This window comes from Trichosurus vulpecula, chromosome 2 (genome assembly GCF_011100635.1).
Source record: "Trichosurus vulpecula isolate mTriVul1 chromosome 2, mTriVul1.pri, whole genome shotgun sequence".
Taxonomy (NCBI): domain Eukaryota; kingdom Metazoa; phylum Chordata; class Mammalia; order Diprotodontia; family Phalangeridae; genus Trichosurus; species Trichosurus vulpecula.
In genome coordinates, this window is record NC_050574.1 from 40,159,409 (window position 1) to 40,184,743 (window position 25,335).

At 52.7% G+C, this 25,335-nt stretch overlaps 1 protein-coding gene across 2 annotated transcripts; it reads right to left on the reverse strand.

Annotated features, from left to right (window-relative positions):
- Positions 1 to 512: 512 nt before the first annotated feature.
- Positions 513 to 24,321, reverse strand: MARK4 (microtubule affinity regulating kinase 4). 2 transcript variants are annotated; one of them, XM_036745010.1, is made up of 18 exons: positions 24,075 to 24,319; positions 19,624 to 19,824; positions 18,990 to 19,043; positions 18,531 to 18,579; positions 18,329 to 18,394; positions 18,026 to 18,096; positions 17,812 to 17,868; positions 14,643 to 14,879; positions 14,162 to 14,281; positions 13,598 to 13,697; positions 12,786 to 12,895; positions 12,332 to 12,491; positions 7,927 to 8,144; positions 7,266 to 7,369; positions 6,121 to 6,393; positions 5,863 to 5,942; positions 2,834 to 2,878; positions 513 to 2,165 (listed from the first exon to the last, which is right to left on the reverse strand). In XM_036745010.1, the coding sequence occupies exons 1-18, from the start codon at positions 24,123 to 24,125 to the stop codon at positions 2,101 to 2,103; spliced, it is 2,061 nt and encodes a 686-aa protein (XP_036600905.1). In that variant the 5' UTR covers positions 24,126 to 24,319; the 3' UTR covers positions 513 to 2,100. The 2 variants fall into 2 exon arrangements, with proteins under 2 accessions (XP_036600905.1, XP_036600904.1); XM_036745009.1 differs by lacking the exon at positions 5,863 to 5,942 and having other exon boundaries at positions 24,075 to 24,321.
- Between the last annotated feature and the right edge of the window lie 1,014 nt (positions 24,322 to 25,335).

Sequence of the window (25,335 nt, forward strand, 5' to 3'; positions counted from 1 at the left end):
GCAGAGAAGGGCTAGTCTCTTACCTCATAGGGTCTGGTGTGGTCCCCTAAGACCCTCTCTCTCTCTCTCTTTCACACACACACACACACACACACACACACACTGCTCTCTAGCCTTCCTGCCCCCACTCCTCTGCTTCTGCAATTGCCTTTTTTTCATCTAAGCGTAAGACTTTAGACTTCTTTCTCTTCCATTTTGTCTTTATAACCCCTGACCAAAGTTATAGCCTGGGTTCGGTTTTTGTCTGTTTTTTGCTTCATGCCCCACTTCTCCCAGGCCATGGATGCTGTCCAGCATCTCACCTGACCTACCACTAGTGTTAGGTTAACAGGACTCGTGCTTGGAGACAACTGAGTCCAACTCCCTCATTTTATAGATGGAGAAACTGAGGGCTAAGTAATTTGGTGACAAAGCAGGGAGCAAAGTGGGAAAAGGTCCTTCCCTCCTCTGGGTGTCCTCTAAGAGTGTCTTAAGGTCCTGGGGGGTAGTGTTGGGGAAAGGATACGGCAAGGCAGGGGGAATCTCCTAATTTTATTGGTAACAGGCGGCAGGGGCCAGGGCCGGGCTGGGGGGACCAGGGATATAATAACTTAAAAACTGGAGGCAGCTCCCTTGGCGGATAGGATGAGGGGAGGTTGGGAAGCAGGAGAGAGGATGTATTTACAAGGATTTGTACAAAGTGCCAGGGAAAAGAGGAAGGGAGAAGGTGTCTGATTGGTGGGTGGAAGCAGGGGGAGGGAGGACAGAAGGAGAGGAGGCCCGCAGTCCTCCCAGCTCCCCTCTTCAGTCTTCCCTCCCCACAAAGCTCTCACACCAGGTAACGGAAGGGGGAGAATTTGAGAACTTCGCCCCATAGAGAGTCCAATCCAAATCAGTTTTGGGCACCTGAGGTGGTTTTTAGAGGGAAAGAAAGGGAAGGGAAAGCCCTCAGGCTGGGGGTGGGGGGACTTCCCCTATAGCCAAGTTCCTCCTAGGATGCTGTACCTGGCCTTCACAGCCAATTTGCCACCCAGTCCAAAGTTCAGTCCCATGGGAGATCTTGTTGGTGGATGGGGGGTGGGGGGTGGGGGGTGGACCGGGCAGACAGGAGCCCTGTCCTTCTTTATAACTGACCCCGTTCCCCACCCCAGCCCCCAGCTTTCCTGCAAAGTCTCTGGCAACCCATCGTAGAAAGAGTAGGGAATCTAGGTTCTACAAGGTTCCCTCCAGCTGCCTCCCCCCAAAAAAAATTGGGGATAGAGCTAGGAGATACCCTAGAGACCAAGCTAGTCTAACTCCCTCCTTTGTCCCAAGAGGAAAAACGTGGCCTACAGTGATTTGTCCAAGGTCAAAAGAGTGAGAATCAGGAAGGAAAACCTAGAGCTCCTGCCTCCCAGGCCATTGCGCTGGACAGGAACCTGACTTCGCAAGGACCTGTGCGACTGACCCCACCTCTGCTTCAATGCCTCATTCCAAGGAACGGAAGGGTTGGGCGGGATAGGAGCGGTGCTGGGCTTTGGTGTGGGAGAATGAAGAGGGAAGCAGGAAAGCTGGGTTCTAAGGACCCCCAACCAGCTGGCCTTGGGCAAGGCCCTTCCCCTCCCCAAAACTCAGTTTCCCCTTCAGTAAAATGGGAAGGGTGGAACTTGATGGTCTCTAAGGCTTTTTCCAGCTCAAAAAGACTAGAATAAGTATGGTGGCCACCCCTCCAGCGTTCTTCCCCCCTCCCCAATACCAGCGTGAGTGGAGTGGAAGAAGGACAAGGGGGAGCCGAGCTCTTCAGTGGGGCGTGGGGGCTCCCCTTCCCCCTGATCCCCTCAAAGTCTCTGGCGGAGGGGGACTGCCAGTCTCAGAGCTCCAGGTCGTTGGAGATGCGGGTGACCAGCGTGCGGAAGGCCAGGGCAGTGCCCGCCACCCGGCGGAAGAGGACGCCCCGGAGGCCCGGCCGAGGCAGCTGACACACCTCCACCTCAAAGTGGGACAGGGGCTCCGGACCGCCGGCCCCACCGTGCAGGCAGGCCAGCAGGAAGGGCTGGGGCTGGCGGCAGCGGCATCGGGCGGCCGCAGTGGCCTGGCGAAGGGCTGCCATGAGGGCCTCCGGTGGGCGGGAGCTCGTCAACTTCACACTCCAGGGGAATCGGAGCAGCCGGGGGGTGGCTTCCTCTTGATCCCAAGGTAGATGGCGACTGCAGGAGACCAAACAGACAAGGAGGGTGTAAGGAGAAGGTGGAAGAAGTGGGAGGTTATGGGGGGAGAGTGGGAGGTCATGGGAGGAGACAGGGAGGGGAAGGTGGAAGGTCACAGGAGGAGGGATTGAGGGGAAGGTGGGAGAAGTGGGAGGTTGTGGGAGGAGAGAGTGAGGGTTAGGAGGGAGAAGTAGGAGGTCATGGAGGGAGGGAGGGAGGGAGGGGAAGGTGGGAGAAATGGGGGGAGAGAGTGAGGGGAAAGTGGGAGAAGAGGGAGGAGAGAGGGAAGGGAAGGTGGAAGGTCACAGGAGGAGGGAGTGAGGGGAAGGTGGCAGAAGTGGGAGGTCATGGGGGAAGGGAGGGAGGGGAATGTGGGAGGTCATGGGGGAAGGGAGGAGAAGGTGGGAGAAGTGGGAGGTCATGGGGGGAGGGAGGGAGGAGAAAGTAATATGGTGAAAGAAGAAACAAGTCCTGGGGTGGGATGGAGAAGAAGGCTGAAGCCCAGGACAGAGGCACCTCAGAACCATCTCCTCTTCCGGGAGGAAGGGGGATCTGTGTGCTGATTTTAGGACCTAGGAAACTGGCCAGGGGCCACCTGGGGAGTCTCTGGAAGAGGCAGGGGAGCAGGTAGATGGGAATGGGAGGGGCAGGGAAGGACAGACACTTACCCTGTGACCTCAGGTCCCCCGATTCTCTCAGGTTGGTCTGCGACCCTGATGGCGATGAGGGGAGCAAAGGGTCACACACAGAATCTCCAGCCAGCCCCTACCTGTAATCTCTCCCTCCCCGCAAGGGACCCAGCTGTCCCCAGCCTCTCTCTAGACCCCTTCCTGGTGAGAGGACAGGAAGAAGAGAGGGGATCCTAGATCCTGCCTCCCCCAGCTTCCTAGCCAGCTTAGCTCCCAGGGTGAGAGCTGGGGTCAAGTCCCCTTTGCCCAGCCCTCCCCTCCCATGTTAGCTGTTAGTTCCATTTACAGGAGAGAAGAGAGACTGAGGAGTATGAGGGAGGGACAAGGGAAGAGGGCACAGGAAGAGAGACAGGGGCAGGGGAAGGACAGACACCTGCAATTTGGCAAACAATAGGAAATCCAGCATTTGCTGAATTCAAAGACACAGAGATACAGTCAAGACCAAGAGAGGAAGGGCAAGTAAAAGAGACTGACAGAGACATGGAAAAGAGAGAGATAGAGAGAGACTGAGCAACAAGTGTGAAGACAGAGTGGTGGGAAGCGGCAGCTCTGTACAACGTCCCTGACAAATGGTCAAGGCAGAGGCTACTGCCCTTCAGGGTTGTTGTTGTTATTCAGTTGTCTTCAATTATGCCTACTTCGTGACCCCATTTGGGGTTTTCTTGCAAAGATATTGGAGAGGTTTGCCATTTCCTTCTCCAGATCATTTTACAGATGAGGAAACCAAGGCAAACAGGGTGAAGTGACTTGCCCAGGGTCATGCAGCTAGTGTCTGAGGCTGGATTTGAACTCAGGTCTTCCTGACTCCGGGCCCAGAGTTCTAACCAGTGCTGCCACCTCTCAGGAGAACCCATTCCATTCTGGGACAGCCTTAAGGATGGGGAAGGTTTACCTGAGCTCAAGCCGGCAACTTCCCCACCCCAAGGCTCCTGGTTCTGGTCTGTGTAGCCCAGCAGAACAAAGCTGGCCCCTCTTCTAAATGACAGCCCTTCAGATACTTGGAGGCAGCTCCCATGATTCCCCACCCCAGCCTGCCCAGGCAGGCTTCTTCTCTTCATGCTAGACCTCATCCATTCATTTAATGGATCCTGGTGTCACTGAGCAGCTGTGTGGGGCAGTGGAGACACCGCTGAGCCTGGAATCTGGAAGATCTGAGTTCAAATCCAACCTCAGATATTTACTAGCTGTGTGACCTTGGGCAAGTCACTGAACTGCTCTCTGCTTCAGTTTCCTCAACTGTAAAATGTGAGGTTCAAATGAGATCTTTGTAAAGCACTTTGCAGATCTTAAAGGAGCTCAGTATCAGCCCTTATACTAAGGACCCTCATTTTCCCAATTGAGAAATGGTGAAAGGACATGAACAGGCAGTTTTCAGAGGAAGAAATTAAAGATATCTATAGCATATGAAAAAAATGCTCGAAATCGCTACTGATTAGAGAAATACAAATCAAAACAACTCTTAGGTACCACATCTCTCCTGAGAGATTGGCTAACAGGGAAATGACAAATGCTGGAGAGGATGTGGGAAAATTGGAACATTGTTACATTGCTGGTGGAGTTGTGAACTGGTCCAGCCATTCTGGAGAGCAATTTGGAACTATGCCCAAAGGGCTATAAAAATGTGCATACCCTTTGACCCAGCAACACCACTTCTAGGGCTGTATCCCAAAGAGATCACACAAGGGGGAAATGGACCAGTATATACAAAAATATTTACAGTAGCTCTTTTTGTGGTAGCAAAGAATTGGAAATCAAGGAGATGCCTATCAATTGGGGAATGGCTAAACAAATTGTGGTATGTGAATGTAATGGAATACTATTGTGCTGTAAGAAATGAGGAGCACACGGACTTCATTACAACCTGGGAAGACTTATATGAACTGATGCCAAGTGAGGGGAGCAGAACCAGGAGATCATTATACACAATTGCAGACACACGGTATCTATAAGGGCTGACTTTGATAGACTTGACTCTTCTCAGCAATACAAGGTTCAAAGACAGCTCCAAAGGAGTCATGATGGAAAAAGCTATGCACGTGCAGAGAAAGAATTATGGAGTCTGAATGCAGATTGAGGCAAACTATTTGCTCTCTATTTCTTTGTTGGTTTTGTTTCTTCTTTCTCACGATTCATTCCATTGGTTATAATTCTTCTTTACAACTAGACTATTATGTAAATAAGTTCAATGTGAAGGTATATGTAGAATCTATATAGAATTACATGCTGTCTTGGGGGGAGGAGGGAGGAGAGGGAGGGAGAGAAAGCTTGGAACTCAAGAACTTGTGGAACTGAGTGCTGTAAACTAAAAATTAAAAATAATTAATAATAAAAAAAATTAAGGACCTTCATTATCCTATTGCGCTCCTTGGGGGGAGGGGGCTAGGGGAGGTGGGAAGAGAAGGGAGAGAGACACAGAGAGATATCAGGAGAGAGACAGACAGAGATCCCAAGGGAGAACAAGGGAAAGAGAGAAGAGGGAGGGAGAGGGAGGGAGGGAGAGAGAGAGAGAGAGAGAGAGAGAGAAGGGGGGGTGGAGAGACAGACAGACAGAGATCCCAAGAGAGAACAAGGGAGAGAGAGAGGAGAGACAGAGACAGAGAGAAGATGGTGAGAGGGTGGGTAGAGAGATCAATCTCAAAGGACAAAGGCAGATACAGACCGACACAGAAACCCACAGAAGGAGACACGGAAAGAGAAAGCAGAGACCTGCACATGTGTGCACACACATGGCACACGCATGCACGTACACACACGCACACCACATGCACACACATGCACAGACATACGCGCACGTGTGCACACACACACTCACAGTAACACTCCACTAGCCAGAGGGACAGGTGCCAGCAGACAGAGAGGGACCAGGCAGAATGGACACAGACAGCCAAGCCACCAAGGCAGGCAGTCTGCAGAGACAGGCGGGATCGCAGGAAGAGGGGGCCAGACTGGGCAGGCAGGCAGGGAGGCTCCCAGAGACAGTGAAAGAGAAGGGGGCGGGCCCCACTTACTGATCTTGGATCCCTGGGGCAGAGACGCCCCAGACACACAGCGGTTAGAGTTCTGCCGTTTAGAGGGGTCGAGGGTGACCCTGCAGCGGGATCGAGCGAGTAGCAAACGGAGAGAAGAGAAAGAAGAGGAGGGAGAAATAGTTGTTTCGGGTGGAGGAAGAGGAGAGAGCAGAGAGGCCGAGGTTAGCAGCCCAGCCCCAGGATGGTCTGCCCAGCTCCCAACCCCCAGAGAACCCTCCCCGGGCCCAAGGGCCATACCTTCGGGTCAGTTTGGAGGTGAGCTTGCTGAAGAGGTTGGCGGTGGGTCGAGGTCGCCCAGTGGGCAGAGGCGTGGCCTCGTGGGCCAGGGTGGGTGAGGCAGGTGGCCCATTCTGGACCCCACTTCCGCCCCCTGCCCGCCGGTCCCGCACCTGACCACCATGGAAGGTACTGCGGATGGTGGAGCCCCGGGACAGGCGGCTTCTCTCACCCCCTGGGGGTGCCAAGCTGTGGCTCGAGGGGGAAGCTGGGGGAACTCGAGGAGGGCCCGAGCTGGAGGAAACAGAGATGGCCATCAGGGTCCTGCATCAAGCCCTCCACAGAATTGGTGGGGCCCTTGGAAGGTCACTGTGACCCTGAAGGGTTGGATCAGATGAGCCTGGGCCCCCTGAGGCTGAAAGCTACAGAAACTGGAACCTCTGGGAAGTAAGGACTGGGGCTCCCTAAGCTCTCATCTTCCCCACCTGCAAAATGGTGTGTGTGTGAGTGCACATGTGTGTGCACATGTGTGTGTTGGAGGCCTGGTGCTGGACTTGATGGTCTTTAAGGCCCCTCCCAGCTTTGCTATTATCAGTTCTAAGGCCCCTCCCAGCTCTGACTTTTCCTGTTCTAAATCCCTCCCAGCTCTGACATTCCCTGTTCTCAGGCCCCTCCCAGCTCTGACATTCCCTGTTCTAAGACACCTCTCACCTCAGACATTCCCTGTTGTAAGCCCCCTCCCAGTTCTGACACTGCTTGTTCCAAAGGCCCTCCAGCTCTGACATTCTCTGTTCTAAGGCTCCTCCCAGCTCTGACCTGCCCTGTTTGAAGGCTCTTCCCAGTTCTGACCTTCCCTGTTCTAAGGCTCCTCCCAGCTCTGACATTCTCTGTTCCAAGGGCCCTCCTAGCTCTGACATTCTCTGTTCTAAGCCCCCTCCCAGTCCTGCCATTCCTTGTTCCAAGAGCCCTCCCACCTCTGTTGGCTGACATTCTACCATTCATTTGCTGAGAATGAAGATGGGGCAGAGATGACCCCCTAGCAGCTCTTGGTGGCAGAGGATAATTAGAATGGTGGCCCTGGGGTACCCTGGTGGCAGTGCTGGGCAGTCCCAGTAACTGATCCAGGCTTGGACCCGTGCTGCCCCCCAGTGCCCTGGTCCTTGTACCTGTTCTCCTTCCCGTTGGGCAGCAGAGAAGGGCGCTCACTCCCAGGACGCTCCGTACATACGTATGTGTTCCGGCGTGTCATCACACTAGGGGGGAGGTTATTCTGGTGAAGAGATTGGGGAGAGGAAAAAGGAGTGAGACAGGAAGGGCGGGACCTGCTGTCCACCCTGTCCTCCCACCCAGCCACCCTCTAACATCCCGGGAAATGCAGTCAGTTCGGAATTCTGACTGCTGCTCAATTGCTGTGCAACCCTGAGCAAGTCATTTACCCTCTTTGAGCCCGAGTTTCATCGAGCTCAAATAAGAGAGCTGGACAAGACTTATCATCCCTCTCTAACAGACATTGTGGATCAGAGAGGGAAAGTCACTTGCTCACAGTCACACAAGCTGGGAAGCAATGTAGAAAGTGGTTTACCTTCATGACTCACTCAATCCTCAGAGTGAGGTGGGTCCTATGAGTTAGTATCAGCCCCATTTTACAGATGAGGAAAACTGAGGCTCAGAAAGGCAAAGGAGTTTGTTTGCTCGAGGTTAAACGCCAGAGCCAGGATTCCAACCCAAGCCTCCACTTTGTAGTCTGGTGCTCAGGGGAGAGACAGAGACAGACGGGAAAGACCAGCCCTGCCCCTTGCCCTGAGCATCCCCCTGGCCTCCACTCACAGGTGTGCCTGAACCGTCTTTGCGCCGCTCTGGGATCTCAGCTTTGTTGGGGTTGTGGGCACTGCTGACCATGGGGCTGGCCGGGGGCAGGCCTCGACTGCCACCCCCAGCCGTGCTGCAGCTGGTCTTTCGACTTGGTAGCCGCTCCTCCTTCAGCTCTGTCTCTCCCGTACTCGTCGGGCTACGTTTAGGGTGCAGGGGCGCTGGAGAGGGGCCACCTGGGGAAGAAGGAGAGAAACAGTGAGCCTCTAATCCCAGCTCTTCAGAATTCCATCCTGGGGAGCCTAAGCATTAAAGGACATGCTAGAAAAACCAGACAAGTTAACCAACTATGGCTACGGGGAGAATTCCTTTTTTTTTTTTTAAATCAGATTTTATTTCCAGATCCTCATTCTCTCCCTCCCTTCCCAGCTGAGAAAGTGAGAAAAACAAATGCCAGTTACAAACAAGTAGAGTCAAGCAAAACAGATTCCCATGTTGGCCATGTCCCAAAAAACGTGTCTCAATCTGTACCTGGCATCCATCACTTCTCTATCTGGAGGTGAGAAGCATGTTTATCTTTAGTCCTCCAGATTTGTGGGTCATTGTGTTGATCAGAGTTCTCAAGTCTTTTAAAGTTTGTCTTCATAATATGACTCTTATTGTTCTCCTGATTCTGCTCACTTCACTTTGCATCAGTTCATATAATTCTTCATAGGTTTTTCTGAAACCACCTTTCTTACATCATAGTATTATTTCATACCATCACTGGTTCAGCCATTCCCCAATGGATGGGCATCCCCTCAGTTTCCAATTCTTTGCCACCACAAAAAAAAGGAGTTTCTATGAACAGGTTTGTGCAGAGTCCTTCTGCCTTTTCTTTGATTTCTTTGGGATATAGATCTAGTGATGGTATCACTGGGGCAAAGGTATGTACAGTTTGGGCCTTTCATCTTTATGGTTTCTTTCCAATATGTCCCCTTCTCTCTTCTGACACTGTCCCCTCACACCTGGGAACCTGCAATAATGTGCAGGTGGGTCTGCCTGCCTCACATCTCTCCCCACTCCTGACTATTCTCCATTCAGCCACTAAAGTGATTTTCCTAAAACACAGGTCTGATCATGTAATTTTCCTCCACCCACCCCACCCCTGACTCAATAAACTCCAGGGGCTCCCTATTGCCTCCAGGATCAAATACAAAATGCTCTATTTGGCATTCAAGGCCCTTCATAACCTAGTGCCTTCTCCCTCCCCTACCCCTCCACCTTTCCAGGCTTCTTACATCTTCTGCCACATACCCTTCAATCTGGTGATACTGGCCTCCTAGCTCTTCCATGAACAAGACACTCCATCTCCCACTCTCTGGTCATTTTCACTGGCTGTCCCCCATGCCTGGAACACTCTACCTTCAGGCTTCCTTAAAGTTCCAACTAAAATCCTACCTTCTACAGGAAGCCTTTCCCAACTCTCTTCCTTCCCCCTGTTGATTACTTCCTACAAATCTTGTTTATAATTTGTTTATATATATAATTGTTTGCATGTTGTCTTCTTCATTAGATTGTGAACTCCTCGAGGGCTGGGACTATCTTTTAACTCTTTTGTAATCCTAGCACTTAGCACAGTGGCCTGGCAATTTCTTCCAGGCTTCACTAATTTGCTTATTATGTCACTCTTTAGGTCTAAATCATGCATTCATTTTGGGATATTTTGGCTTATTTTGGGATATGGTGTCAGATGCTGGTCTATACCTTGTTTCTGCCAATCTGCTTTCTAGTTTTCCCAACAGATTTTGTCAAACAGTGAGTCCTTGCCCCAATAGCTGTGGTCTTTGGGTGTATCAAACATTGTGTAACTAATCTGAATCTCTTATTCACTAACAAATTATTTTTACAATAATGGCTTTATAGTATAGTTTGAGATCTGGTACTGCTAAGTCTAGGGGATGAATTCTTAGCCAACCATGGGACGTTAGTGATATTAAGATGGATAATTTTGATTATGTGAAATTAAAGAGGTTTTGCAGAGTAGTGAGGTGATGCAGTGGATAGAACTCTATTCCTGGAGTCAGGAAAACCTGGTTTCAAATCTAGTCTCAGACATTTACTAGCTACGCAACCCTGGGCAAGTCACTTAACCCTGTTTGCCTCAGTTTCCTCATCTATAAAATGATCTGGAGAAGGAAATGGCAAACCACTCCAATATCATTGCCAAGAAAATCCCAGAGGGGTCATGAAGAGTCAGACATGAATGAAATGACTGTCTGACAGTCATTTCAACAATGAAGTTTTTGCAAGTAAAACAATGCAATACGAAGAAAAGCTGTCAACTGGGGAAAAGCCTGATTCGGACCAGATAGCCAAGATTCATATGTAACTAAAACAAGTATAAACAACCCAAACCATTCCCCATTGATAAGTGATCAAATGATACAAACAGTTTTAAAAATAATTATAATAACTAATATTAATACAGCATTTGCTGTGTGCTAAGCGCTGTGCTAAATGTTTTACAATTATGATATCAAAAGAAATAGTTTGCCCACAACCATCTCTTGTTGTTTGCCCTTTGTTCTTGAAGAGGCCTGTGACATCAGGAAGGCAAAGTCATGACTTGCAAGTAAATTGGATTGAGGTGAGGGAGGGCATTCTTTGCCCTAGATCACTAATAACTATATAACAAATCACTAATAACAAAAGAAGAGACTTTTTGTGGTGGCCAAGAATGGAAATTGAGAGGAGGTCCACCCATTGGGGAGTGGCTGAACAAGTTGTGGGATGTGAACATAATGGAATACCGTTGTTTCATAAGAAACAATGAGCAGGCAGATTTCAGAAAAACCTGGAAAGACTTCTATGAACTGATGCAGAGTGAAGTGAGCAGAACCAGGAGAACACTGTACACAGTAACAGCCACAGTGTGTGATGACTGACTTTGATAGACTTAGCTCTTCTCAGCAATGCAAAGATCTAAAACAACTCCAAAAGACTCATGATGGAAAATGCTGTCCATACCCAGAGAAAGAACTATGGAGTCAGAATGCAGATCCAAGCATGCTATTTGCTCTTTCTCTCTTTTTTTGTTTCTTCTTTCTTGTGGTTCCTCCCATTGGTTCTAACTCTTCTTTACAACATGACTAATGTGAAAATATGTTTAATATGAATGTAAGAGGAAGAGGGAAAAATTTAGAACTCAAAATCTGATAGAAGTGAACATTGAAAACTAAAAATAAATGAATAAAAAACAAAAAACAAAAGAAAGCAAATAGCAAAATAACTTTGAGATTTCACCTCAAATCCAACAAATTGGCAAAGATGATAAAAGATGGGAAAGGCCAATGATGTAGGGGTTGTAGAAAAGCAGGCACATCAATGCAATGTAGGTATAGCTGTGAATCGGTCTCCTCATTCTGGGGAGCAATGTGCAATTATGCTAAGAGAGTGACTAAAATGCCTTTTGACCTAGAGACACTCCTGCTAGTCACACACCCCAAAGGACATCAATGACCAAAAAGAAAGACCCCCTATATACCAAAACATTGATAGCAGCACTTTTTGTGGTAGCACAGAAATGGAAATAAAGTGGATGCTCACTGACTGGGGAATGGCTAAACAAACTATTATATGTGAATCTGCTATAAGAAATGATCAAAGTGATGGATCTAGAGAAACCTGGGAAGATTTAAATAAACTGATGCAGAGCGACGAGCCAGGAAAACAACATAGGATAATACTACAACAACATAAGTGGAAAGGGCAGTGAAAAAAGAAACCTCCAAACCCTAAACTGAATGCTGGGTAATTATAATTACATATCTAATATACTATAATACCATATATAATATATATTATAGGGTCATATATAATATATAATTATATATACATAATTGTAATTCTAATGATCAGCCTTGGCCTCAGAGAAGAAAGAAGCTATACCTCCTTTCTTTGGACGGGTGGGGGTGGGGGGAGGTGGGCTATGGTTACAGAACATTCCATATACTGTTGGGCTCAGTTGGTATGTTAGTTAGTTTTTCCTGGGTGCCTTTTTTCCCCTCCTGCTTTTTTATTCTCTGTTATAGGGGATGGCTCTCTAGGTGGGGATATATACGGAAATGAGGGTGATTTAAAAATGAAAAATATCAATCCCTCTTTTAATTAAAAAACAAAGAATCCTAGACTGGAAGGTATCTTAGGAGCCAATTGTTTCTTTTTATAGAGGGGAAATTGGGGCCCAAGAGACTTCCCTAAGGTGAACCAGCTACTTGTGGGCAGAAGCAGGAGAACTTAGGGCTTGGTGATGCCGGGCCCCAGGCTCCCACCATCGCCCTTTGGGGCCACTCCTACCTCATGGCCCAGGAGGGAGAGGGTCGGGGCAGGTGGGGTGGCCCCAGGAGAGGCTCAGGAGCGAAGCAGGGGGAAGGTCACTCACAGAAATCGCTATGCCGACGCTGCCGGTGGTAGGTCGACGAAGAACTCCTCTGGCCTTTGTTCTGGCTGGAGCTGGAACTTTTGCTGGGGCCGTTGGCTGCCTCACTGGGTGCTCGAACTCGAGCCAGAGCCAGCCCAGGGGCTCCCCTATCCCCACCCTCCTGGGAGGCAAGGGAAAAGGGTCTCAGTCAAATGCCGCCTCCCCACTTACCTTGTGAGCCCCAGTCTAATGCCTGCCAGACCCAATGGACTATAATCTCCTTGGAGGCAGGGACTTTTTCATGGGAGTCTTTGTGCCTGGCATACAGGAGGTGCTTAATAGATGCTAAGTCAAAATGAACTGACTCTGGGTCCCCCTCCCTGGAGAATCCCTCCCCCCTAAATAATCTGCTCCACCTCCTTGGCATTCCCACCCCTGGGCTATGAGCTGCTGGAGCCCCTGGGATCCCACACACCTCACTCTTCCTGCCCAGCAGGAGGTAGGTGGCTGTGACCTCATTGTACTTCTGGCTCGTCAAGGCCTCTTTGATCTCTTCCCGAGTATAGCCCATGCTCACCATTACCTCTGGAGAAAGAGGGAGAAGGAATCAATGTGGCCATCCAGACCTTCAGCTCCCAAGACTTCCTCCCAAGTGCAGACCTCACATCGCCAGAGTGGCTAGCCTGAGAGGCCAGTCAAGGGGGCCCCAGCTGTAGTCTGAGGCCTTCCCACAACTTTCTGTGGGATCTCTAAGAACCTTTTCCTTCTTCTCTATTGTTCCCTCTTCTAAGGCCCCTCCCAACTCTGACATTCCATGTTCTAAGGCTACTCCCAGCTCTAACATTCTCTGTTCTAAAGCCCCTCCCAGCTCTGACATTCCAAGTTCTAAGGCCACTCCCAGCTCTAACACTGCATGTTCTAAGACTAGTTCCAGCTTTGACATTCCATGTTCTAAGGCTACTCCCAGCTCTAACATTCTCTGTTCTAAAGCCCCTCCCAGCTCTGACATTCCAAGTTCTAAGGCCACTCCCAGCTCTAACACTGCATGTTCTAAGACTAGTTCCAGCTTTGACATTCTCTGTTCTAAGGACCCTCCCAATTCTGACATTCCCTGTTCTGAGGGCCCTCCCAGCCCTGACATCCCCTGTTCTAAGGCCCCTTCCAGGACTGACATTCCAAGCCCTAAGAGCCCTTCTAGCTCTGAGATCACACAATCCTAAGACCCAAAGGTCTATTGTCTTAAGGTATCAGGTTCTAAGATGCCCAAGGTCCTGACTGTGCCCTCACCGATGCGCTTGGGGTCTCCAAAGTCCTCCTCAGGCTCAGTGTACGGCTTCAGCTCTTCTCCCTCGTAGCCAATGTTAATCCACTTGTCCTTCATGATTTGCTGTGGGGACCAGAAAATGGGTAAGAGGGAAGGGATCAGCCAGTGAGCTGGGAGACAGATTGGGAAAAGACAAGTCCAGGTCCCCTTTTCCCCTACCTTCCCCCACTCAGACATTCCCTGCCTGCCTCAGGGCTCCCGGTCTGTCTCTCCCTCCCTCCCTCCCTCCTCCGCACTGTCTGGGTCCCCCAGCACCCTGTAATCATCCCCACAGCTCGTTAGCTAATTATTGTCATCCCAAAGAAGCTGCCAATCAGAGGTGAGGCAGGGAATTCTGGGGTTCAGCCCCCCACCCTACTAATGAAGGCAGGATTGGGGGGGGGGGAATGAGGAGTTTGGGTGGTCAAAGTGGGAGGGGATAAAACCGGACAGAGGGAAGAGAGCAGAGGAGAGACACAGGAGGGTGGGGGGTGAGGGTGGGATAGAGGCACATGGGGGGAAGGATAGGGTGGGCCCAGAGCTCTCACCTCAAGGGTACACCGTTTGGCTGGGTTTAGTACCAGGAACCTTCGGAGGATGCTCTCACAGTCTGTGGACATATAGAAGGGGACCCGGTACTTGCCCCTCAGGACTCGCTCCCGGAGCTCCTATGGAGGACAGGGATACGGAAGTTTAGCCACTCTGGGAGGGGAGTGAGCTTCCTCCTTTCCTCCTTCCTTCCCACCCTCCCTCTCTCCCTCCTTCACTTCCTCCCTCCTTCTCTCCTTCCCTCCTTCTTTATCTCCCTCCCTCCCTCCTCCCTTCCCTCCCTCCCTCCTGCCCTCCCTCCTTCCTTCCCTCCCTCTCTCCTTCCCTCCTTCCTTTCTTTCCTCCCTCCCTCCTTCCATTTTCCTCTTCTCCTCTCCCTTCTTTCTCCTTCCCTCCTTTCCTCCCTCCCTCCTTCCTTCCCTCCAATCTTCCCTCCCTCTTTCCCTCCTTCCTTTCTTCCTTCCCAAGCCCAGCACCTGCCTTAAGGTTATGGCCATCAAAGGGCAAGGAGCCGCTGACCAGTGTGTAGAGAATGACCCCTAGGCTCCAGATGTCCACCTCAGGCCCATCATACTTCTTGCCCTGGAATAGCTCCGGGGCTGCATAAGGGGGACTTCCACAGAAGGTGTCCAGTTTTGAGCCCAGTGTGAACTCATTACTGAAGCCAAAGTCGGCGATTTTGATGTTGGCCTCTGCATCCAGCAGCAGGTTCTCTGCCTGCAGGAAGGGGGAGATCAGGGGGTCCAGGTCAGTCCTACAGGTCATCAGAGAAGGTCAGAGCTGGGAAGGCTTTTAGAACAGGGAATATCAGATGGGGGGCCCTTAGAACAGGGAATGTCGGAGCTAGGAGGGGCCTTAGAACAGGAGGTGACAGGGCTGGGAGGGGCCTTAGAACAGGGAATGTCAGGGCTAGGGGGGTCTCTGGTGAGTACCTGGTTCAAACCCTTATTAGAATAAGGACTTGTCCAAGATCATTCAGCAATCACTGTCAGACCTAGAACCTTAGTCCCACCCTAAGCCTTGGTGTGAGGTAGAAAGAACCCTAGGACCATTAGCCAAGGCGTCTAATCCTGGCTCTATCTCTGGCTCACTGTGTGACCTTGGGCCAGTCCCTTCCCTCCTTTCTTGGTGCCTCAATTTCCTACCCCTGTCAAGGGAACAGATGGTAGTCCCGGGGTCCCTTTCAGCTCACTGGGATAATTCAGAAGCTTCCACCAGGGGGCGATCTCTCCCCTTCCACGGCTGAGAAGGTCCCATGTCAGAGGAAGGGGCCGGAGAGAAGGGACTGGCCCAAGGATACAAAGTTGACACACGTTGCTAAGAAGCCAACTAGAGGGAGGGGCAGAGAATGGAGGCCCCAGGGACACATTCACTGTATCTAAACTTTGGGTAACATTGTAGCTTCCATTTAATCCCCAAGAACAAACTGTAACTCCCCTTAGAATGCGTCCCAGCCTCTGGGATTTTGTGTACCCAGAGGCCACCAGGCTCTCCAGGGGCCTTTTCTCCCTTGTCCCTGCAGCCCTGGGCACCGGCCTACACCCTCCTCCTCCCCCAGGAGCACAGCCCTGCCCTGCCCCACCCCCAGTGCTCCTGTCCTGCCCACTCTTTCCCCCATCCTGGTCCCTAAACTGAAGCTCAGTCCACAGCATCTCTCAGGCTTCTCTGCAAACCCCCCCGGTTCTCCTCCTACCTCTCTGGCCACACCTTCTCTGTTTTTTCTGCCCAAATGTTGGCAACCCCCCCCAAAAAAAGTCTGCCCTTGTCTCTCTTCCACCTCATCCATTCAACAAATACTAAACCCCTACCATGTACCAGGCGATAATGAAAACCAGAAGTACTACTGACAAGTACTACACCATGCTTTACAGTTCCTTATTACCACACAGAGAGTCACCAGAGCCCCTTGAGATGGCTATTATTATCCCCACAGGATGGACTCTTCCATGAAGGATGATGCCTTCCCCTCTCCATTCCTTTCCTCCACTCTCCCATTCACTCTCATGGCTCTGAACTGAGCCCAGAATTCCAGAGCTCTAGCTGCCTCCAGGAAGCCCCCAGCTGGATGTCCTGCCAGGGTCTCAAACTCATCCATCTCTTCTCAGTCTTCCTCCCAGGTCCTGACCTCAGTCTCCCCAAGCTCAAGAGCTGGGGGCAGCTTTCCACTCCTCCTTCCATCCCCCCAACCTTCCCTAGTCAAACAGCAGCCAAGTCCAATGGATCTTTTCACCATTGTGGGGAAGGATCTCTGGGGTCTTGATTCTCCATTCCCAAGACCAGATTGGGAGCAGAAGGAGCCCTCACACTGGGATCAAGAGATCCTGGGTTCAAATCCTTCACTTCTTAGGACCCCAGTTCCTCATTTCTAAAATAATGTATGTGGAGGAGCTGGGGGTGGGGAGAGGTTGGACAAGATGTCCTTTGATGTCAGTGCCAGACCAAGGTAACCACTCTCTCTGAACTACTAAAATAGGGGACAGCTAGGTGGGACAGTGGAGAGAACACCAGCCCTGGAGTCAGGAGAACCTGAGTTCAAATGTGACCTTAGACACTTACTAGCTGCACGACCAAATCACTTAAACCTGACTGCCTCAAAAAAAAAATGAACTAATAAAGTAACCTCCTAGCCAGGCCCCAGACCTCCAGTCCCTCCTTCCCTCAATCTACTCTTTATTTATAAGTCACTTGAAGAATGTCCCCAAGGCATAGGTCAGATCATGCTACTCTCCAGCTCAAGAATCTTGAGGGCCACTAAGGTGTGCCATAGTTCATAGAGCAACCAGTCCTGGAGTCAGGAAGACTTGGCTTCATGAGTTCAAATCCAGCCTCAGATATTTTTACTAGCAGTGTGATGCTGGGCAAGTCACTTCACCCTGCTTGCCTCAGTTTCCTCATCTGTAAAATGAGTTGGAGAAGGAAATGGCAAACCACTCCAGTGTCTGCCAAGAAAACCCCAGATGGGGTCAGGAAGAGTCAGTCAGACACAACTACAAACAACTGAACAACAAGAAGAATCTTGAGTGACTCCCTATCATCTCTGAGACAAAAGAAACCCCTTTGCCTGGCACTCAGAAAACCCTCCACAAACTGATGCCCTCTCCTCTTCACCTTTCCATTTTTCCAGCAGTCACTGCCCCATCCCCAAGGTGCAACATCCCCCAAGCATACCCTGAACACCCCCACTTTCCACATCTTTACCATAACATCCTACTGAGCCTTTAAAGACCAATTCCAATGCCTCGTCTTCCTTGGGACTCCAAGTCTATAGTATTGCCATTTAGCCAAGGGATCTATTTATGGCTTAGACCCCTAGTAGGCCCACAAAAGCAGAGCAGAGTTGAATCCAAAACTGCATCTCTCTCTCCCTACCCCCGCCCCCACCATCCCCACCTCCAGTTCTGCCCTCCTAGGCCCTTGGTAAATGTTTGCTCACTTGTACTGGTTAAGAAGAGTATAGAGGGCACAGTGGTATTATATGTGGGGTGGGAGTCAGAGGTCACAGATGGTGTTATGTTGGGCTCAGAGGGCACACTGGAGGTGGGGGGGTGGGTCATAGGAAACAGTAGAATGGGGGTATTAAGAAGGATAAAGAAGCCAGGGGACACTAGGGGGTGGGGGAGGGGAGAAGATTAAAAGGGACCTGCCTCACCTTCAGATCCCGGTGTACGATGTTTTTCTGGTGACAGTAATGCACAGCGGAGACGATCTAGCAGGAAAGAATCATGGGGGAAGGGAAAGAAAGAAGACAGAGGTTTCAGCCAATGGTGTTCCCCCTGGCCCTCACCCTCAGATACGCAGAGGGACAGACCCACCCCCACCCGGACACCCAGACCCTCTCACCCTCACCCCTCCCTCTCCCTCACCTGCCGAAACTTGGCTCTTGCCTCTTTCTCCTTCATGCGGCCATGGGACACGAGGTAGTCAAACACCTCCCCTGAGGGGGGCAGGGACAGGGTCAGGGAGACACAGGGGTGTGTACAGGTGGGGAGGGGGAAAGGGATGGGGGCTGGACAGAGAGGGATGGGGGAGAGCTGGGCTGAGGAGAGTTTGGGCACCAAGAGGGGAATGTTGGGGATGGAACACTGGGGAGAGAATGATGGAGAAGGTGAAGGTCATGGCAGGGACAATGGCGTGGGGAAGAAGGCAGGAGTGGGACTGTGTCTCACCAGCACTGGCATACTCCATGACCAGGTACAGGGTTTTCTCCGTCTCAATGACTTCGAACAGTTTCACTGTAATAAGCCCCTGAGGTCAGCATCAGTGTCCTCCTGCCCCTTAGCACCGGAGCTGTTGCCCCCTCCCCCAGCCCCGCCTGGAGCTTCTCATCCAATTCTTCAGCCCTTCACCCCCCAAGGCCCAGAGCCTCACCGATGTTGGGGTGATTTAAGCCTTTCATGATTCGGACCTCTCGGAAGAGCTGTGAGGAGGGAGGGAAAGGGACAGAGTTTTAAACACAAAAACCCTTAGAAAGGGTTCAACCCCGCCCCCACCCCACGCCCCCCTCAATTGATAGAAAGTGAGCTGAAGTGATTCCCCTAAGGTCACACAGGAAGGTTAAGTCTGCATTTAAACACAGGCCTTGTGGCAATTTTGAAGCAAACGTTTCATAGAGAAGGAGGAAGCTCCGGGGAAGGGCCACCATGTCCAGGAACATCAAGTCCTCAGCCTCCCTAACAGGCCAAGGCCAGGGGACAGCATGTGCCCAGCAGGCAGGGAAACCAGAGGCAGAGTGTTCCTTGGGGCCTCCCCCTGCCAGGGCTCTGGGTCTTCAGCAGTAGAAAGTGGGAGGCAGCAGGGATTGTGATGAGGGAAAGAACTCCGACTTACCTTTTGCAAGCTGCTGGGGTTGAGCTGGGTTTTGTCGATTATCTTGATGGCAACCTGCAAGGCCAGACCTTGAGACCAAGCCCACCATCCCCTGCTTACCCTGGGAGTGACTCCCTTGGGAGCCTTCCCCCTTCCTCAATGTCTTCCCTGCCCCGCCCCCCAGCTACTCTGAGAGTTGGGGGCAGGGTAAAAATGGCCCAAGGGACCTGCAATCTCCCAGTGGTAGAAGGGAAGGCCACCATTCGAATCATCAATTCTGAGGTGGAAAGACTCTTAGAGGCCATAAACTCCAACCTCCCCATCTCATAGATGGGGAAACTGAGGCCCAGAGGGGAAACAGCCCCTTCCAGGACTGAAATGGTGACCATTGATGTATGATCACTATTATTCACTAATAATTTTTTTACACTTATAGAACATTTTATATTCTCTATTTCATTGAGACCTCACAACACTCCAAGTATGATTAGATTACTTTCTACAGAGGCTCAGAGATGCCTGCTGCTGAAGACCCCACAAGAGTAGTCACAGAGTGAGGATTCAAATGCAGGGCAGACTCCCGATCCTCAAGCAGGTGTCCTCCCCAAAGCCCTCACTCTGTCCCCAAATACATGGGGGTCTGGCCACTGCCTACCTCTCTCCCAGTGAGGATGTGCCGGGCCAGTTTGACTTTGGCGAAATTCCCTTTCCCAATGGTCCGAAGAAGCCGGTAGTTACCGACATGGGGCTGCTCCTCCGGGCACGAGGCAATGGAGTTCCGACAGCGGGCACCCAGTGAGCGACTGGACCAAGAGGGACCCTTGTCTGAGGACCTACCGCTGCTCAGGGTTCCATGCTGTGGGGGACAGGGATGTCAGCTCCTCACCTGCCTGGGCCCGCCCATCTCCGCCCCCACCCAGGCAGGAGAGCCGGTTTGGGCCAGTGACTCAGTCCCCTGGCCTAGGGCATCTGCAGAGGTGGGGGTTGGAGGAGCAGAGCACCCAGTCCCACCCCCCCACCCTCTCCCCTTCAAAGACCTCCATCTCTTCCTCTTCTCCCTTCTCCCTGGTCCAGATAAAGTGCCCTCTCTTTCTGACTTTGCCAAAGGGGAAGGGAGGCAAAGGAAGGTTCCCCAAGAGGGCAGGCCCTCAAGATCATCTTTTGTCTATGTGTGTTCTCCAGTGTCTGTTCTGTGTGTCTGAAAACCTCTGAAGCTAGAATGAGGAAGGCCCCGAAAGAGTCTTTATACCAGCCCCTTCATTTTACAGAAGGATAAACTGAGGCACAGAGGAAGCCACTTGCCAAGAGTGACATTGGGACTTAGTCAGATTGCCTGACTCCCCATTTGATGTGTTTTCCACCATACCAAAGGCTCCCATCCCCCTTAGGACTCAGTTCCTAGACTACCTGATATAGGCCTCCTCCCTGCCTAGCCCCAGCAGCATCACTCCAGACAACTCAATTGACCTTCCTTCCATCCCACAACAGCCTCTACCCATATGGGGCAGAGTCTCCATCCCCAAAGTCCAAAAGAGAACAAGAGAGAGGAGGGACCAGGAGCACATCCTCATCCACCTTCACTGTCCCAAGTCCTCCTCCAATGAAGACGCAAGGTCTTCAGGGTGACTTATCTCACCCAGACAGTTGTCATTTAGCCCCTACCACCCAGGCACCACTGCGTCCCCAGTGCTCCATCCCTAGTAGGCTGGCCCTCCAAATTTATTGTCCCAAGATTCCATTCCTCTTATTCCGGGCCACATTCTGACCCTCAACATTCCAACACCCAATATTCCTTCGGCACTCTATGCAACATTCTTTCTCCACTTAGTCCCCTATTTTCCCATCTCTTCTGCCCCCAGAGTTCATCCTCCAATTCTTCCAATCCCTGTCCCTAACATTCTAGCCTCCAAAAATATCATCCCTTCCCCAGGTTCTCCCCACTTGGGATCCGAGGTTCTTCACTTCTTCACTTCTCTTTATTTCAGGCCCCAGGAATGCCTCTTTCCCCTTCAATAAAGAAAAGATGGAGAACAGGACCTAGCCTCTGCCTCATGCCCTAAGACCCAGACCATGCTTCTCCATTCAGACCCTCATGCAGTTAAGCAAGCCCCACTTCAGGAGGTTTTTGTTTGTCGAGGGGAACAAGAGGAGGAGGCTGCCTCAGCCCAATGCCCTGTCTTAGCCCAAAGGAGGCCAACTGATCTGGGGACACTGTAGGCCTGCCTTCCTCCCCAACACCGTGTAAACCACAGCCCTTGTTTCTTCTCTAGGGAATAGATACAGGGCACTCAAAGATCCTGAAGGGAAGTACTTTGATATGCCCCGAGAGATGTGCAGCTATGGCAAAGTGGAGCCCTGGGCTGGGAGTCAAGAAGATTGTCTCTCTGGGTGATCTTGGGCCACTCAGTCCCCCTATCTAGGCCTCAATGCCTTCTTCTGTAAAAATGAAGGGGTGAGACTAGGGGATCTCTAAGGCCTCCTTCATCTCAAAACCCCACCCCTCTAGAATGAAGTGCTTTGAGATCCTTCTCAACACAACCCCAGCAGCATCCCCTGTCCCATGTTGAGAGCATCAAGGCAGCATTCAGGTGGGCATGGGGGCAGAACAGAGACCCCCTGAGGAATTAAGGGAGCAGGGGCCAGTAGGTGACACAGCACCCCCCCGTCCACCCCCAACCTGGGGGTGGTAGCTAAAATCGGCCTTCAGCACCATCTGGCCTAGCTCCCTCTGCCTGGGCTGGCACCCCAGGTATGAGGCTCCCGTTGCTAGGGAACTGAGGTGGAGTCAAGGGGGGGCAGCTGGAGATTAGTGGGAGGGGGTACTCTTTGGCAGGGAAGGGGGACTATGAACCATCACACACACACACACACACACACACACACCCCAGGACAGGGCTACCTTTAGCAGAATTACAGGAACCAGAGAAATACAGATGGATGGCTCCTTGGGATAACAGTGACCAGGAAGGGAGAGAAGGGGGCGGAGTGCAGAGGCCCAGTCTTCTACTACTTAGAACCGGGGGTAGGGGGTGGAGGGGGGAGGCAGCAAAGGTGGGAAGAAGGGATCCCTGACGATTCTCAGGGTAGAATAAACTCATCTCAGTTTTGGAAGGGGAGGATGGAGATACAGAGAGATATCTCTAAACCACACACCCTCCCTTGGCCTTCCCAGGCAGGAGGGAGCTGGAAAATGGAGGAGGGGGCAAAGGGAAGAAAAAGTAGAGGTTACAGCTCTAGGGAAAACCCTTACAGGAAAGGGAGCCCTAGGCTGCCTTAGAGGATTAGAGAGCAAACAGTTAACCTGGGGAGAAGAGGCCTGGAAGATGGGCCCTCCCATCAGCCAGCAACCTTGGATGAGCCTAGAGAGAGGGGGAGAAGAGGCCCATATGATCTGAGGTCTCTAGGGGAAAACTGGAAGAGTCCCCTCCTAAGGGCTGAGGGGACCAGCTGGGCCTTTGAGCAGGGGGGCGTCTGGAAGATGGAAGTCTTCCCTGGGGAAGTCTCAAATAGAAGGAGGTGGGGGGAGGGACTGGAATCTTGGGCAGACTTGCCCTAAAAGATGAGAGGCTTCTTGGGGGAGGAAGAAGGGCTAAAGGCTGACCTTGAGAGGGAGGGAGGAAGGAAGGAAGGAAGGAAGGAAGGAAGGAAGGAAGGAAGGAAGGGAGAGAGGGAGGGAGGAAGAGAGGGGAGAGGGAGGGAGGAGGAAGGGACTGGTATGTGGGGAAGGTGCCACAGAACGAGGGAAGGCCTAAAAGCTGGAGGGCTAATACAGGAAGAAGGGGTCTCAGCAGCCTAGGGAGGGGAGAACCAGGGATTGGGCCTTGGGGAATACAGGGCTGGGGAGTTGCCCTGAGGAGAACAAGATAGTTTCCAAGAGGCAAGGGACAGGGACTGGAAAAAAGGGATTTCTGGGAGTGAACACTAGCTCTCAGAGCTAGGAGAGAAGATCTGGAAGATGGGGTGCTGCCTAGAGCAGGAGGTGGTGTCACTCAGCACCCAAAGAAGATGGGAGTGCCCTGGTGCCCAGGACCAAGGGAAGAGGCCTAGAGGATGGAGGGAGGGGGTTCTGCCTGGGAGAAGGGGTGAAGCAGGCCTCTGAGGGAAGGGTACAGGAAGGGAGAAGAAAGATTCCCAGAGGCCAGGTTAGCCTTGGAAGAGGTGAAGGGAAAAGAAAGGCATGAAATAGGGGCGGTGGGCACTTCCTGGGGGAGAGAAGGACTTAGGCTGGCCTTGAAAGGAAGGAGAAAAGGAGGAGACTCGTTGGCCCCGAAAGAGACAGAGGCCTAGAAAATGGGCAGGGGGTGGGGTGCTTCCAGAAAGTGACATGGGGGCCTCTGAGCTAAAGAGGGCCTTATAGAATGGTGATGGGCATCCCACTTAGCCGAGGCTAGCCCTGGAGGGAGAAGATGGGGTCTTCTGGGGGTGAGACATGGTCTTTCACAAGGGTGCCCAGAGCTAAGGACAGTGGCTGCAGGCTGGGGTGGGGGGAGGAGAAAATACCAGCTCTCATTGGCCAGGAGGCTTCTATAGTGGGGAGTCACTCTCACTAGCTCTCAGGGCCGAAGGATGGAACTGAGAAGATGGGGGGCTGCCCAGAGGTGGAGAGCAGGCCTGGAAGACTGAGATGAAGGGGACTGATGGGTGGAGGGGATCCAGCTTTCAGGACCAGAGGATCAGGCCTGGACAGTGGAGGGTTGCCAGGAGGACAGCTACAGGCCCAGAAGGCTGGAACAGAGGGAACTGTCTGGGGTTGGGGTGTGGGGGATGATTGTCTGGGCCAAGGGATCAGGAGGCCTGGAAGGTGTGGGGATGGCTACCTGGAGAAAGGGGGCACTCCCAGGCCCAGGGCATCGGAAGAATTGGAAGGTGGGAGGCTACCGGGGGGGGGGGGGGCACTCCCAGGTCGAAGGGATGAGGAGTCGTGGAAGATGAGGGGCTGCCGGGAGGAGGGGGATGGGGAAGCCTGGCAGGTCCAGTTGAGGGGGGGGAGCTGCCTGGAGGAAGGGGGATCGGGAGGCCTGGCAGGTCCAGGGAGCTTGGAGATCGGGCGGACAGGGAGGAGAAGGCCGTGACCAGCCAGCGCCCAGGCAGGCAGGGCAGACTCACCGAGTCGGGATTCCGGTCGTTGCCCGGAGCCAGCGCGGTCCGCGAAGACATCTTCTCCTGCGGGGTCCGGGGGGGAGGACCCCCCCGGCCCCGGCCTTGGCCCTGCCCCCCGGACCGCCGGCCGCTCCCTCCCACACAAAGGCTGGGGGGCCCCGGACGCCGGGGTCCCGAGAAGGGCGGCCCCCCAGCTCCGGGAGCCGGCCCCGGGCTGGGGGACTGGGGGCCGGGGCTGAGGGAGGGCACCCGAGGGTCCTAGTGGCCCCGGCTCCAAGGGAGCCCGGGCTCCATGGGGGGAGGGGGTGCCGGGGCTGGGGGGGCCGGGGGGCGCGGAGCCGGCCCGGGCGGCGGCGGCGGCGGAGGGGCCCGGGAGGAAGAGACGTCAGGGAGGGGGAGGGGGAGGGGGCGGGGAGGGGGAGGGGAGCCCGAGCCCCCGCCCCCCGCCCGCCCTTAAAGGCGCAGGCTCCCCCACGGGGTAGGGGAGGGGGGAGAAGGAAGAGGAGGAAGAGGAGAGGAGGAGGAGGAGGAGGAGGGGTGGCTGGGGGAGCCCAGCTCAGCTCGGCCCGGGCCGGCCTGTGAGGGCGGGGACCCCTCTGGGCACCCACAGGCCGGGCGGAGAGAGGATGTGTCGGGGCTCGCAGGCCCCCGCGCCCTGTGAGCCGAGAGCACAGCGGAGCAAGGAGGCCGCAGCTCTACAGACCGAAGAAGGAAGCCGGGCGGACAGGCAGAGACACCGAAGGAGGGGAGGGAGGGAGGCAGGCAGGAGACCCCGGGAGACAGAGAAAGGAAGAAAGGGCAGAGGGAGACAGAAAGACCCCCACCCCCAACACACTCACACACACGCACAAAACCCGGGCAGTCAGAGACACACATACACACAGAGAAACACAAAGAGATGAGCTGGAGCTGTGCGACCTTGATCGAGTCCCTTCCCTTCTCCGGCCTCCCCTTCCTCCTCTGCCAGAGGACCGAGGGAGCTGCACTAGGAGAGCGACTCAGGACCCTTGCGTCCCCAAATTCTCTGATCCTAAGACACACACACACAGAGAGAGAGAGAGAGAGAGAAAGAGACAGAAGATCTTACACAGAAACAAGGAGAGAAAAAGAGACACACACACAAAGAGACAGGGTCAGAGGGAAAGATACAGAAAGAGAGAAATGGAGGGACAGAGGGAGACAGAGTTTTAAAAGGCTTAATCGGGCGTCCTGGGATATTGGCGCTTGCTGTAGCATTGAGTCTCTTTGGATGGGCTGCACAGATGCG